We start from the raw sequence: 16,366 nt of genomic DNA, 5'->3' as shown, positions 1-16,366 counted from the left end.
GATGCACTGGCCAGGTAGACAGGAAAAGAACCGCGAACTTTTGAATCTCATTTCCTGTTTGGCCAGCGTGGCAAGCTGCAGGTGACCATGCAGAGCTCATCAGCAGAGGTGACCATGATGGAGTCCCAGAATCGCAAAAGAGCTCCAGCATGGACTGAACGGGAGGTACGGGATCTGATCGCTGTTTGGGGAGAGGAATCCGTGCTATCAGAACTCCGTTCCAGTTTTCGAAATGCCAAAACCTTTGTCAAAATCTCCCAGGGCATGAAGGACAGAGGCCATAACAGGGACCCGAAGCAGTGCCGCGTGAAACTGAAGGAGCTGAGGCAAGCCTACCAGAAAACCAGAGAGGCGAACAGCCGCTCTGGGTCAGAGCCCCAAACATGCCGCTTCTATGATGAGCTGCATGCCATTTTAGGGGGTTCAGCCACCACTACCCCAGCCGTGTTGTTTGACTCCTTCAATGGAGATGGAGGCAATACAGAAGTAGGTTTTGGGGACGAAGAAGATGATGATGAGGAGGTTGTAGATAGCTCACAGCAAGCAAGCGGAGAAACCGGTTTTCCCGACAGCCAGGAACTGTTTCTCACCCTAGACCTGGAGCCAGTACCCCCCGAACCCACCCAAGGCTGCCTCCTGGACTCAGCAGGCGGAGAAGGGACCTCTGGTGAGTGTACCTTTTAAAATGCTATACATGGTTTAAAAGCAAGCATGTGAAAGGATTACTTTGCCCTGGCATTTGCGGTTCTGCCTTTGCAAAAGGTTTCTGAGGAGGGCAGCCTTATTTCGTCCTTCATGGTAGGACACTTTACCACTCCAGGCCAGCAACACGTACTGGGGAATCACTGTAGAACAAAGCATTGCAGTGTATGTTTGCTGGCATTCAACCAAAATCACGCGGTGGGAGGAGGCAAAATGCGACCTTGTAACGAAAGCACATGTGCTATGTATGTAATGTTAACAGCAAGGTTTACCCTGAAAGAGTGTAGCCACTGTTTTATAAAATGTGTCTTTTTAAATACCGCTGTCCCTTTTTTTTTCTCCACCAGCTGCATGTGTTTCAATGATCACAGGATCTTCTCCTTCCCAGAGGCTAGTGAAGCTTAGAAAGAAAAAAAAACGCACTCGCGATGAAATGTTCTCCGAGCTCATGCTGTCCTCCCACACTGACAGAGCACAGACGAATGCGTGGAGGCAAATAATGTCAGAGTGCAGGAAAGCACAAAATGACCGGGAGGAGAGGTGGCGGGCTGAAGAGAGTAAGTGGCGGGCTGAAGAGAGTAAGTGGCGGGCTGAAGACAGGGCTGAAGCTCAAAGGTGGCGGCAGCGTGATGAGAGGAGGCAGGATTCAATGCTGAGGCTGCTGCAGGACCAAACCAGTATGCTCCAGTGTATGGTTGAGCTGCAGCAAAGGCAGCTGGAGCACAGACTGCCACTGCAGCCCCTCTGTAACCAACCGCCCTCCTCCCCAAGTTCCATAGCCTCCACACCCAGACGCCCAAGAACGCGGTGGGGAGGCCTCCGGCCAACCAGCCACTCCCCCACAGAGGATTGCCCAAAAAAAAGAAGGCTGTCATTCAATAAATTTTAAAGTTGTAAACTTTTAAAGTGCTGTGCTTAAAGTGCTGTGTGGCATTTTCCTTCCCTCCTCCACCACCCCTCCTGGGATACCTTGGTAGTCATCCCCCTATTTGTGTGATGAATGAATAACGAATGCATGACTGTGAAGCAGCAATGACTTTATTGGCTCTGCAAGCAATGATTAAAGGGAGGAGGGGAGGGTGGTTAGCTTACAGGGAAGTAGAGTGAACCAAGGGGCGGGGGGTTTCATCAAGGAGAAACAAACAGAACTTTCACACCGTAGCCTGGCCAGTCATGAAACTGTTTTTCAAAGCTTCTCTGATGCGTACCGCGCCCTCCTGTGCTCTTCTAACCGCCCTGGTGTCTGGCTGCGCGTAACCAGCAGCCAGGCGATTTGCCTCAACCTCCCACCCCGCCATAAACGTCTCCCCCTTACTCTCACAGATATTGTGGAGCACACAGCAAGCAGTAATAACAGTGGGAATATTGGTTTCGCTGAGGTCTAAGCGAGTCAATAAACTGCGCCAGCGCGCCTTTAAACGTCCAAATGCACATTCTACCACCATTCTGCACTTGCTCAGCCTGTAGTTGAACAGCTCCTGACCACTGTCCAGGCTGCCTGTGTACGGCTTCATGAGCCATGGCATTAAGGGGTAGGCTGGGTCCCCAAGGATACATATAGGCATTTCAACATCCCCAACAGTTATTTTCTGGTCTGGGAATAAAGTCCCTTCCTGCAGCTTTTGAAACAGACCAGAGTTCCTGAAGATGCGAGCATCATGCACCTTTCCCGGCCATCCCACGTTGATGTTGGTGAAACGTCCCTTGTGATCCACCAGAGCTTGCAGCACTATCGAAAAGTACCCCTTGCGGTTTATGTACTCGGCGGCTTGGTGCTCTGGTGCCAAGATAGGGATATGGGTTCCATCTATAGCCCCACCACAGTTAGGGAATCCCATTGCAGCAAAGCCATCCACTATGACCTGCACATTTCCCAGGGTCACTACCCTTGATATCAGCAGATCTTTGATTGCGTGGGCTACTTGCATCACAGCAGCCCCCACAGTAGATTTGCCCACTCCAAATTGATTCCCAACTGACCGGTAGCTGTCTGGCGTTGCAAGCTTCCACAGGGCTATCGCCACTCGCTTCTCAACTGTGAGGGCTGCTCTCATCTTGGTATTCATGCGCTTCAGGACAGGGGAAAGCAAGTCACAAAGTTCCATGAAAGTGCCCTTACGCATGCGAAAGTTTCGTAGCCACTGGGAATCGTCCCAGACCTGCAACACTATGCGGTCCCACCAGTCTGTGCTTGTTTCCCGAGCCCAGAATCGGCGTTCCACAGCATGAACCTGCCCCATTAGCACCATGATGCATGCATTGTCAGGGCCCATGCTTTCAGAGAAATCTGTGTCCATGTCCTGATCACTCACGGGACCGCGCTGACGTCGCCTCCTCGCCCGGTATCGCGTTGCCATGTTCTGGTGCTGCATATACTGCTGAATAATGCGTGTGGTGGTTAATGTGCTCCTAATTGCCAAAGTGAGCTGAGCGGGCTCCATGCTTGCCGTGGTATGGCGTCCGCACAGAAAAAAGGCGCGGAACGATTGTCTGCCGTTGCTCTGACGGAGGGAGGGGCGACTGACGACACGGCTTACAGGGTTGGCTTCAGGAAGCTAAAATCAACAAAGGGGGTGCCTGTACATCAAGGAGTATTTCAGGCAGGACTGCACGGAGGGTTCCAATAAGAAATGGTGCACCTAAGTTATCGTTGTTATTGGAACAAGGAGGTTAGCCTGGCCTCTGATTGATACATGGCTAGATTTACCTCGCTGCACCTTCTCTGTGAGTGACTGCAGTGTGACCTAGAGGAATGAGTCCCCTAGACAGGGGAGGAGGCAAATGAGTACAAAACAAATCTGGTCTATTTCTTGTTTTGACCCACTCCATCTATCTTTTACATCTTTGGCTGGCAGCAGACGGTGCAGAAGGACTGCATGCCATCCACATCTCATGGCTGCTCGGCAGAAGATGGTACAGTACGCCTGCTAGCCATCCCCATCTCTTGCCTGCCTGGCAGAAGATGGTGCAATACGACTGCTAGCAATCCTCATCTCTTGCCTGCCTGGCAGAAGATGGTACAGTACGACTGCTAGCAGTCCGTATCGCCTGCCTGCTCACCATAAGACGGTTCAATAGGACTGACTGCAGGACTAAAGAGAATGACCTGGTCAAGTCACTCCAAATTTAGTCCCTGCGCCCATGTCTGCCCAGGCGCTCCCAGCCGACGCGGCCAGGAGCACCTCGGACACGATGAGGACGACTACCAATCGTATTGCACCGTCTGCTGCCAGAAGGCAAGGGGTTGCTGCTACTGTGCAGCAAAGCCATACCGCGTCTGCCAGCACCCAGGAGACATAGGGTGACGGTTACCTGAGCGGGCTCCATGCTTGCTGTGGTATGGCGTCTGCACAGGTAACTCAGGAAAAAAGGCGCGAAATGATTGTCTGCCCTTGCTTTCACGGAGGGAGGGAGGGAACGGGGGCCTGACGACACGTACCCAGAACCACCCGCGACAATGTTTTAGCCCCATCAGAGCGCTCCATTGTGACTGCTCTGGACAGCACTCTCAGATGCCCGATTGTTTGCCATTGCTCTGACGCTGGGAGGGGCGCTTACAGGGTTGGCTTCAGGGAGCTAAAATCAACAAAGGGGGTGGCTTTACATCAAGGAGTATTTCAGGCAGGACTTCACAGAGGGTTCCAATAAGAAATGGTGCACCTAAGTTATTGTCCTTATTGGAGCAAGAAGGTTAGCCTGGCCTCTGATTGATACATGGCTAGATTTACCTCGCTGCACCTTGACTGCAGTGTGATCTAGAAGAATGAGTCCCCTAGACAGGGGAGGGGGGGGAAGCAAATGAGTACAAAACAAATCTGGTCTATTTCTTGTTTTGACCCACTCCATCTATCTTTTACATCTTTGGCTGGCAGCAGACGGACTGCATGCCATCCACATCTCATGACTGCTCGGCAGAAGATGGTACAGCACGACTGCTAGCAGTCCGTATCGCCTGCCCGCTCACCATAAGACGGTTCAATAGGACTGACTGCAGGACTAAAGAGAATGACCTGGTCAAGTCACTCCAAATTTAGTCCCTGTGCCCATGTCTGCCCAGGCGCTCCTGATCGACCTCACAGAGGCGACCAGGAGCACCTCAGACATGACGATGACGGCTACCAGTCGTACTGTACCGTCTGCTGCCACAAGGCAAGGGGTTGCTGCTACTGTGTAGCAATGCCGTACCGCGTCTGCCAGCACCCAGGAGACATAGGGTGACGGTTACCTGAGCGGGCTCCATGCTTGCCATGGTATGGCGTCTGCACAGGTAACTCAGGAAAAAAGGCGCGAAATGATTGTCTGCCCTTGCTTTCACGGGGGGAGGGAGGGAACGGGAGGCTGACGATATGTACCCAGAACCACCCGCGACAATGTTTTAGCCCCATCAGGCATTGGGATCTCAACCCAGAATTCCAATGGGCAGCGGAGACTGCGGGAACTGTGGGATAGCTACCCACAGTGCAACGCTCCGGAAGTCGACGCTTGCCTCGGTACTGTGGAAGCGCTCCGCCGAGTTAATGCACTTAATGCACTTAGAGCATTTTCTGTGGGGACACACACACTCGAATTTATAAAACCGATTTCTAAAAAACCGACTTCTATAAATTCGACCTTATTCCGTAGTGTAGACATACCCTTATTGAATGCCAGCCTTCTGTTGCTTGGGCAATCCTCTGCGGTGGAGTGGTTGGAGGCCTCCCCACCGCATTCTTGGGCGTCTGGGCGAGGAGCCTATGGAACTTGGTGAGGAGGACAGTTGGTTACACAGGGGCTGTAGTGGCGGTCTGTGCTCCAGCTGCCTTTCCTGCAGCTCAGCCATATGCTGGAGCATATTAGTTTGATCCTCCAGCGGCCTCAGCATTGAATCCTGCCTCCTTTCATCATGCTGCTGCCACCTTTCAGCTTCAGCCCTCTCTTCAGCCCACCACCTCTCCTCCTGGTCATTTTGTGCTTTCCTGCACTCTGACATTGTCTGCCTCCACGCATTCGTCTGTGCTCTGTCAGAGTGGGAGGACAGCGTGAGCTCAGAGAACATTTCATCGCGAGTGCATTTTTTTTCCTCCTTCTAATCTTCACTAGCCTCTGGGAAGGAGAAGATCCTGTGATCCTTGAAACACATGCAGCTGGTGGAGGAAAAAAAAGGGACAGTGGTATTTAAAAAGACACATTTTATAGAACAACGGGTACACTCTTTCACGGTAAACATTGCTGTTAATATTACATACATAGAACATGTGCTTTCATTCCAAGGTCGCATTTTGCCTCCCCCCACCACGTGGCTAGCTCCTCCCTCCTCCCCGTGGCTAACAGCAGGGAACATTTCTGTTCAGCCACAGGCAAACAGCCCAGCAGGAACAGGCACCTCTGAATGTCCCCTTAAGAAAAGCACCCTATTTCAACCAGGTGACCATGAATGATATCACTCTCCTGAGGATAACACAGAGAGATAAATAATGGATGTTGTTTGAATGCCAGCAAACATACACTGCAATGCTTTGTTCAACAATGATTCTTGAGTATGCGCTACTGGCCTGGAGTGGTAAAATGTCCGTACCATGGACGGAATAAGGCTGCCCTCCTCAGAAACCTTTTGCAAAGGCTTTGGGAGTCCATCCAGGAGAGCCTCAAATGCCAGGGCAAATTAATGATTAAACATGCTTGCTTTTAAACCGTGTATACTATTTTAAAAGGTACACTCACCAGAAGTCCCTTCTCTACCTGGCGGGTCCGGGAGGCAGCCTTGGGTGGGTTCGGGGGGTACTGGCTCCAGGTCCAGGGTGAGAAACAGTTCCTGGCTGTCGGGAAAACCGGTTTCTCCGCTTGCTTGCTGTGAGCTATCTACAACTTCATCATCATCTTCCTGGTCCCCAAAACCTGCTTCCGTGTTGCCTCCATCTCCATTGAAGGAGTCAAACAACATGACTGGGGTAGTGGTGGCTGAACCCCCTAAAATGGCATGCAGTTCATCATGGAAGCGGCATGTTTGGGGCTCTGACCCGGAGCGGCCGTTTACCTCTCTGGTTTTCTGGTAGGCTTGCCTCAGCTCCTTAAGTTTCACGCGGCACTGCTTCGGGTCCCTTTTATGGCCTCTGTCCTTCATGCCCTGGGAGATTTTGACCAATGTTTTGGCATTTTGAAAACTGGAAGTAGTTCTGACAGCACGGATTCCTCTCCCCATACAGCGATCAGATCGCGTACCTCCTGTTCAGTCCATGCTGGAGCTCTTTTGCGATTCTGGGACTCCATCATGGTCACCTCTGCTAATGAGCTCTGCATGGTCACCTGCAGCTTGCCACGCTGGTCAAACAGGAAATTGAAATTCAAATGTTTGCGGGTCTTCTCCTTTCTACCTGGCCAGTGCATCTGAGTGAGAGTGCTGTCCAGAGCGGTCACAATGGAGCACTCTGGGATAGCTCCCGGAGGTCGATACCATCTAATTGTGTCCACAGTACCCCAAATTCGACCCAGCAAGGCCGATTTTAGCGCTAATCCTCTTGTCGGGGGTGGAGTAAGGAAATTGATTTTAAGAGCCCTTTAAGTCAAAAAAAAGGGCTTCATCGTGTGGACGGGTGCAGGGTTAAATTGATTTAATGCTGCTAAATTTGACCTCAACTCCTAGTGTAGACCAGCACTAAAGATCAGATACTTCCCATCCTTACTTCACATGCAAGTCCCATTTGACTTCATGGTGTGTAGTGTTCAGTATGAATAAGGGTATTGCAATCTGTCTCTAAATAATGTATTTTTTTTCAAGCTTACTAACTTTGTGTTCTTCAGCTTATTACAAACAGTGCACAGGTAATTAGGAAGGTTGCCTCACATTTGTGTAACAAATCGTATCGCAAGATCTTGTAACCCCAACTCACATAACTTAGTGCCCCTGTGAAATTGCTCATGTGAGTAAGGGCTGCAGGATCAGATCCACGAATAGCACATAAAGTGAAGTATATTTGTTATGCAAAAAAAAATACATATACTCAGCTTTGCGTAAATACACTCATTGCCTATAAAAATGCCTAGACTGACAATTATTCCGAGGGTTACAGTGACACTTACATTAAGCCATTCTTGAATTTTTAAACTAAAGGATTAGCAGAGAGGGCTTTGTGTTACATGTTAAATAGTTCAGTGAAAGGGGCTTTTTCTCGATGCAGGAAACATCTTGGGCTTTACTGGCAATGCCCAAAGAGTTGTCATTTTACATTTGCTCTAAAGGTTTTAAATAACAAAATCATGAAGCATTCTTTAAATATGCACCTGTTAAACTCTTTTTTTTTTTCTCTCTCTTGTTTCCCCTTCTTATTTTTCAGCAAGTCACAGGCAGAAGTTTTGGTGACAAAGATTTTCGTTCTGGATTAGAAAATGGTATTCTACTTTGTGAGTAAGTAAAGCTTTTAGTTTGAACTTCACATGCAGTTTTGACTAAAGAGGGAACCTATTTACTTTAGCTGGTACAATGCAACGGTTGGTTTTCTTTTCTTTTGACTTTGGGTACACTACATATTTCATCACACTGTTGTTCCAGTGCCAATGCATTTGTTATGGTGAGAATTGAAATGTGGTTTTAAAAAAGCAAGATTGACAAAGGGCTTCTCCCCCGCCTCTCCCTCTCCCCATATGTAAAGTAAAAGTGATGTTTGCATTTTGGATTTCTTCTGTTTAAAGTGGGTGACTGCAGTTTGGAAACTGTGTGCCACACCTGACCTGCAGACACCTCTCTTGCAGTGAAGAGTTTTGGATCAATTCCAGGTTGTACTGTTGGCAAGACTTACCCATCTAGGTACAAGCTTATTTGTTCTTACATCCTTTGAGGTCCAGGCTGTACTCTGAACCTTTTTTTTTTTTTAAAGATACGCTTGAAGAACATACTTCAGAATTCTTCATAATACAACCAGATCATAGATTTAAACAAAATTCACCAAACTCAACACTCCTGTCAAAGTTCCTTCCCCACTCTGAACTCTAGGGTACAGATATGGGGACCTGCACGAAAACCTTCTAAGCTTACTTTTACCAGCTGAGGTTAAAAGTTCCCCAAGGTACAAATTATTTTACCCTTTGCCCTTGGATTTCCACTGCCACCACCAAACTTTATCTGGGTTCCTGAAAAAACGGAGTTTGGACCCGTCTTTCCCCCCAAAATCCTCCCAACCCTTGCACCCCACTTCCTGGGGAAGGTTTGGTAAAAATCCTCACCAATTTGCATAGGTGACCACAGACCCAAACCCTTGGATCTTAGAAGAATGAAAAAGCATTCAGTTTCCTTACAAGAAGACTTTTAATAGAAGTAAAAAGAAAAGAATTACCTCTGTAAAATCAGGATGGTGAATACCTTATAGGGTAATTAGATTCAAAACATAGAGAATCCCTCTAGGCAAAACCTTAAGTTACAAAAAAGACACACAGACAGGAATATTAATTCTATTCAGCACAGCTATTTTCTCAGCCATTTAAAGGAATCATAATCTAATACATACCTAGCTAGATTACTCACTAAGTTCTAAGACTCCATTCCTGTTCTGTCTCCGGCAAAAGCATCACACAGACAGACACAGACCCTTTGTTTTTCTCCCTCCTCCCAGCTTTTGAAAGTATCTTGTCTCCTCATTGGTCATTTTGGTCAGGTGCCAGCGAGGTTACCTTTAGCTTCTTAACCCTTTACAGGTGAGAGGATTTTTCCTCTGGCCAGGAGGGATTTTAAAGGGATTTACCCTTCCCTTTATATTTCTGACATCTCCCATGTTAAAGTTCATACTTATGTCGGGGTGTGTGTGCCAAATGTGTGTGTGTGTGTGTTAGTGGTTGATCTGGGCTTAATTTCCAAATAAATCTAAAGGAGTTAAGTGCCCAGTTCACTGCCTTTCACTGTGATTTGGGTGCTTAGCTCCCACAGGCTCCTTTGAAAATACCACCCCTTAGTGAGGAGTTTGAGAAAAGCTACTGTAGCTGTCCCATCTGTAGTGGCTAAATTCTGCCCCTGCATATGTGTAGGGCTGCTATTTAAATCCAATGGGAACTGTAAGTCTGAATTTGGCCTTAAAAGGTACAGAACTAAATGCAAATTGAAGCTTACAAATAGAGGTCTTGAAAACATTAAACTTGAGAAGTACATTTCTTGTATTGGTTACAATTCTTTAGTTTTGGAGACGAGAGAAATCTGACTTGGATTCTGCTTTTGATGCTGTATATTTCAGTTAATGCCATTTACTTAAGCAGTACTTGGCTTTGGAAAGCTGAACCTTGTGTACAGAAATGTATATCTCACTAATGCAATTGAACTTTAACAGTGAAAAGTTAAAGAAAGTCTGCAGAGCAGAGATGAGCTTATTTACCTATCTTTCCCTCCCCACAAGTCATATCTTGGCAAAGACGAATATAAATATTGCTGATCCAGGTGTTATTCAATATGCAGATAGCAGTCTGTAGCGGTTACATCAGTGTGTGTAATGGTCGGTCTTGAACAATCTCTTCCTCCTTAGTGCAAAATACTTGAGTTGGAAGTATTGTGTATTGAATATCATTAACTTTATTCTTGCTTGTGAGGGTTGAATTGTGTTGGTAAAAGAGGATGTGTGTTTCAGGATTAGATCTTAATCTGATCTGCAAATAAACAGGTAGTCTGGTTTAAGTGATGTAAATCTTTCAGATGCAAAGCTTAAGTAACAAATTTTATGCTTTATTGCCTCCATTGTAATACATGAGTATCTATCTCTTAGGAGGCTGTGGGGGCCAGTCATTATGACAGTGGATGAAGAGATCAGACTAGTTGATCCTTCTACCAACTTGCTGTATGATGTGGGGAAAAATCACTTTACTTCTGTGTGTCTGTTTACCAGTCTGCGCAAGCCATATAATGCTTGCCGCCTGTAATGATGCTGGCTTTGGTGGGACCCAACTGAGGGTACCCATTCAGGACAAATTGCTTAAAGCAGGGCAGTTACAGCCCAAGGCAGGGGTTCCTTTGCACACCAAGGTAAAACAAACCAGCCAAACCGAGAAGACTTCGGTTTTACCCCACTGGCTATCCAGAAGTCATACAAGCAATTTTCTTAGACACTCCAGTTTCCCAGTATCACCACCAGTGCCACCTGTTATGGGGATGAATGGTTATGAAAACCAATACCCCAGTAAAAGAGAGAGGTTCTCCCGATCCCAAAGGACCAAGCCCCAGACCCAGGTCAATATACAAGTCAGACTTACCCACAAATAACGCTGTTGCCAATCCTTTAGAATCTAAAATCTAAAGGTTTATTCATAAAAGGAAAAAGATGTAGATGAGAGCTGGAATTGGTTAAATGTAATCAGTTACATACAGTAATGGCAAAGTTCTTGGTTCAGGCTTGTAGCAGTGATAGAATAAACTGCAGGTTCAAATCAAGTCTTTGGTGTACATCCACAGCTGGGATGGGTCATCCAGGATTGTGAGTTCAATCCCTCAGGGGGCCATCTGGGGGGGAAAACAATTGGGAATTGTGTGTGCTTTGAGCAGGGGGTTGGACCAGATGATCTCCTGAGGTCCCTTCCAACCCTGATATTCTATGATTCCGTCCTTTGTTCAGAGCTTCAGTTTGTAGCAAGGTTCCTCCAGAGGTCAGAAGCAGGATTGAAGACAAGATGGAGGCGCTGAAGCAGCCTTTTATAGTCTCTTGCCATGTGGTCTCTCTTTCTGTCTTCCAAGCTATCCAGCACATGGTGTGAAAAAACCTTAGAGTTCTGTCCATAGGCATGTCCCTGCATGCCTTGCTGAGTCACAAGGTGTACCTGCCTTCTTTCAACGAGTCAGTTGTGTAGCTGATGGTCCTTAATGGGCCATCAAGCAGGCTAGGCAGTGCTGATGCCAAATTGTCTGGGGTGTCACCCAGAAGCATAGCACAAGTTTGAAATACAGACGGTATAGAACCAATAGTTATAACTTTAAATACAAAAATGATACATGCATACAGATAGCATATTCATAACCAGCAAACCATAACCTTTCCATAGACAACTTACTGCACCTCCTTTGTATAAGATTTGGTCCAACTATAGGACCTTGGTTGCAACAATGATCTATACAATTCCAGTCTGTGTAAATAATGTCACACCGCCTCATGGTGTGTTTTATAGGAAGACCATCCAGGGTGCCCTGGGTCATAGTCAGAGTTTAAAGCCAGAAGGGACTGCTGGATTACCTAGTCTGACCTGCTGTATATCACAGGTCACCATACCACCCAGCACCCCCCCACACTAAACCCAACAACCAAAATTGGACCAAAGTATTATAACCCAGAGGAGACTAGACTGTAACGTGCTAACGGAGGAGAATAGGAGGGGCTGAGGTGTATCTATACCCGAGACCCCTGGAACTGCAGGGAAATGATTATGTGAGATACACCCAGATAATCCTGGCAATTGACTCATGCCCACACACTATAGAGGAAGGCAAAAATTCTAAAGTATCTGCCAGTCTGACTTCACCAGACCAGGTTAGTCTGGCATGATCTACCTTTTGGTAAACCTATGTCGCTTTACATCCCCTTTACTGTTTACATCCATGAATTTCATTATTCTTTCCTTCAAAATTTGTTCAAAAGAGTTGGATAATACTGAGGTTACACTAACGGGTCCATAATTGCCCAGATCACTTCCCCACCCTTTCTTAAAAATAGGTGACGTTAGCTATTCTCCAGTCTTATGGTACTACCCTCAAATAGATATTTTTATTAAAAGTCCTTCCTATTGGGCCAGCAGTCTCATGTGCCTGTTCTTCCAGTATACTGGGATGGAAATTATCCGGTCACCTCAATTTGCATTAAACTCTTTAATTTTCTCTTCCACCTCACTTGTGGTAACTTCAGTTTCTATACACTTGCTTCTGTCAGCCATCCTGTCTTCAATGGCCATGTTATCCTTACTGAAAACTGAAGCAAAGTAATCATTTAGTTTTTTGGGCCAGTATTAGAGATGATCTTGAATCTTCTTCCCATCTGCACGGCACAGCGGCTCAATCTCATCCATCCTTATTCTCTTTTTATTTATATAACTAACAAATCTCTTTATTTTAATTTCCTCAACAAGAGCTAATTCAGCTTGACTTGTAGCCATTCTCACTTTATTTCCACATTTTCCAACTTCCATGGTGTTACCGTCTTTGTCCAATCCCTGTAGGCTTTCTGCTTTTAACCCTTTTGAGATGGTTATTCATCCAGCTGGGTCTAGAGACTCTCTACAAGCTTCTTTTCCCACCTTGCTTGAGATGCAAATTTCAGATGGAATTTCTTCAAATCTTCTATACAAAAAAGACTAAGTTTCCTCTACATTGAAATCCAAGATGTTCAATCCAGTTGAACTCTAATTCCCTTAATTTCCCAAAGTCTGTCCTTTCGAAATCATCTTGTGATCACTCAATTCAAGATTATTTCCTACAAGCTCTTCTATGGCATCCTCACTACTTACAAAACCAAGTCTAAAATTGCATTACCTGTTGTTGATTCAATGACCATTTGATTCAGAAACTGTCATCTATCACAGTCAGGAATAACTGGGCCCTGCCAGTATCCATTCTATATCTGGGAAGTTTGTTTCCTGTTATGACACAATTCCCCATAGTATTTATCTTTCTAATAATATTAAAGAGCTCTCCGTCCATACGAGTCTGACCCTGCTGGTCTATAGCAGACCCTTAACACTGTCCTAACAAAATCTCTATTACAGTCCTTCCCCAAAGTGATTTTGACCCAAACAAAATTCCGTTTTGTCCATACTATCACTTATTTCTTTACGGTTTACTCCACCATATTTATCTTTGACTACCTCTCCTAACAGCACGTACCCTTCAATACCTGTACTCCAGTCATGAATGCTATTCCATCTTTCTGTAATCACTATAATATCCTGTTTGACCTCCTGTCGTTAGTGCAAGTTCTTCCATTTTATTGCCTGGGCTCCTTAAATTAGTGTGCAAGCATTTCAGTTGTTTTCCCTTGGACCTCACACAGTTTTTTCCTCACATAGGATTAAGTATAGTCTTTTCATTAACTGTATCACCTACCTGACCACTTCTCCAATCAATATTTGTACTTTTTCTTTCTTATTGTTCATAATTTTACCTTAAGGTGTTTCTTTATCCTTTACTGTATCTTCATTTAGCTCTCTTTCTTCCTACTGTGTATGGAAGCAAGTTGTGGAGATTTCATGAGTTTCTCCCAATCTTTTCCCCTCATCTCCCAGGGTATAGCCCTTCTTATCAATCATGCCAGCCTTCAACCCAGAAGGTTAATACCCCACATACTCAAGAGGAGTCCATCAGTCAAGTCGTCGTCTTTCTGTAAATGCCTCTCAATGGTCAATCATCCCAAAACCTTCCTCACTGCACCAATCCTTGAGTCATCTGTTGATCTTCATTATCTTGTTATGCCTTTGCTCTCCTTTTCTAGGGACTGGAAATATTCTGCTGAAAATCATCTGAGCTTCCACTTTTTTAAGGGTCTTACTCAGCATAATCATCCTTGATCCATTCCAATGGCAATCTAGCTGTGTTGATGATTTCTCCCCCCTCCCATCAGGATCCTTTTCAGCCTCACATCCATATCTCATATCCTTGTTACTGGCAGGCAGTATGTTCTTCTGTTCTCTGGATTAGGATCTGGTCTGGTTACAGGCATTGGACTTTGCATTGGTTTTCACGGCTGAGGATGTGAGGGAGATTCCCAAACCTGAACCATTCTTTTTAGGTGACAAATCTGAGGAACTGTCCCAGATTGAGGTGTCATCAAATTGATAAACTAAAGGAGTAATAAGTCACCAGGACCAGATGGTATTCATCCAAGAGTTCTGAAGGAACTCGTATGTGAAATTGCAGAACTACTCACTGTAGTCTGTAACCTATCATTTAAATCGGCTTTTGTACCAAATGACTGGAGGATAGCTAATGTGATGCCAATTTTTAAAAGGGGCTCCAGAGGTGATCCTGGCAATTACAGGCTGGTAAGTCTGACTTCAGTACCTGGCAAACTGATTCAAACTATAGTAAAGAACAAAATTGTCAGACACATAGATGAACATAATTTGTTGGGGAGGAGTCAACATGGTTTTTGTAAAGGGAAATGATGCCTTACCAATCTACTAGAATTATTTGAGGGCGTCAACAAACATGCGGACAAGGGTGATCCAGTGCATTTAGTGTATTTGGACTTTCAGAAAGCCTTTGATATGGTCCCTCACCAAAGGCTCTTAAGTAAACTAAGCAGTTATGGGATAAGAGGGAATGTCCTCTCATGGATCAGTAACTGATTAAAATATAGGAAACAAAGGGTAGGAATAAATGGTCAGTTTTCACAATGTAGAGGGGTAAATAGCAGGGTCTACCAAGGCATCTGTACTGGGACCAGCACAGTTCAACATATTCATAAATGATTGGGAAAAGGGGATAAACAGTGAGGAGGCAAAGTTTTCAGATGATACAAAATTACTCAAGAAACCTAAGTCCAAAGCTGACTGCAAAGAGTTACAAAGGGATCTCACTGGGTGACTTGGCAACAAAATGTCAGATGAAGTTCAATGTTGATAAATGCAAAGTAATGCACATTGGGAAAAATGATCCCAATTATACATACAAAATGAGGGGTTCTAAGTTAACTGTTACCACTCAAGAAAGATCTTGGAATCCTTGTGGATAGCTCTCTGAGAACATCTGCTCAATGTGCTGTGACTGTCAAAAAAGCGAACAATGCTAGGAATCATTAGGAAAGGGATAGACAGTAAAACAGAAAATACCATAATGCCGCTATGTAAAGTCAGGGTACTCTGACATCTTGAATGCTGTGTGCTGTTCTGGTTACCCATCTCAAAAAAATATGTTCGAATTGAAGCATACAGAGAAGGGCAACAAAGATTAGGGGTATTTGACGAGCTTCCATACAAGGAGAGCTTAAAAAGACTGGGCCTGTTGATAAAATCATAAATGGTGTGGAGAAAGTGAATGAGGAAATGTTATCTACCCCTTCACATAACACAAGAACTAGGGGGTCACCCAATAAAATTAATGGGCAGCAGGTTAAAACAAACAAAAGTACTTTACACAATGCACAGTCATCCTGTGGAACTTGCAGCCAGGGGATGTTGTGAATGTCAGAACTATAACTGGGTTCAAAAAAGTTTAAGTTTAACGATAGGTTCATTAATGGCTATTAGTCAAGATGCTCAGGGATGCAACCCCAGCTCTGGGTGTCCCTAAACCTCTGACTGTTGGAAGCTGGAAATGGACAACTGGAGATGGATTACTCAATAGATTGCCCTATTCTGTTCATTCCCTCTGAAGCATCTTGCACTCACCACTGTCAGAGACAGGATACTGTGTTAGATGCACAATTGGTCTTGACCCAGGATGACTGTTCTTTTGTACTGCATGAAGTAGTTCAGATCTCTGTTGTTGCTGGTTTATGTAGTCATAACGGCACTGGTTACATTTAGTCACGTTTTTAAGCTTCCCTTTGCAAATATGAGGGTAAGAAATTTTAGTTTTTGGTAATAAACAAAAGCTGAGATCCTACTGTGATCGCATGACTCTGTGAGCCAAGGCCATAGACACAGTGGTGTAGTGTAGACAGCCCTGCTGCCACTGTTCTCCCACTGGCAAAGGAGGGAGAGAGAGTTACTGCAGCAGAGAGCCGACTAGCTAGAGAAG

At 45.4% G+C, this 16,366-nt stretch overlaps 1 protein-coding gene across 8 annotated transcripts in view; it reads left to right on the top strand.

The window, feature by feature from the left end:
- LIMCH1 (LIM and calponin homology domains 1) overlaps window positions 1-16,366 on the top strand; it is a 318,197-nt gene that overhangs the window by 110,171 nt on the left and 191,660 nt on the right. For all 8 annotated transcript variants that reach the window (XM_075127957.1, XM_075127958.1, XM_075127959.1 and 5 more), the window contains exon 2: window positions 8,013-8,083. In XM_075127957.1, coding sequence (XP_074984058.1) covers window positions 8,013-8,083 — 71 coding nt within the window. The remainder of the gene's footprint in view (window positions 1-8,012; window positions 8,084-16,366) is intronic.

This window comes from Caretta caretta, chromosome 4 (genome assembly GCF_965140235.1).
Source record: "Caretta caretta isolate rCarCar2 chromosome 4, rCarCar1.hap1, whole genome shotgun sequence".
NCBI lineage: Eukaryota > Metazoa > Chordata > Testudines > Cheloniidae > Caretta > Caretta caretta.
Note: the sequence above shows the minus strand (reverse complement) of the source record. Positions and strands in the feature narration are given on the sequence as shown.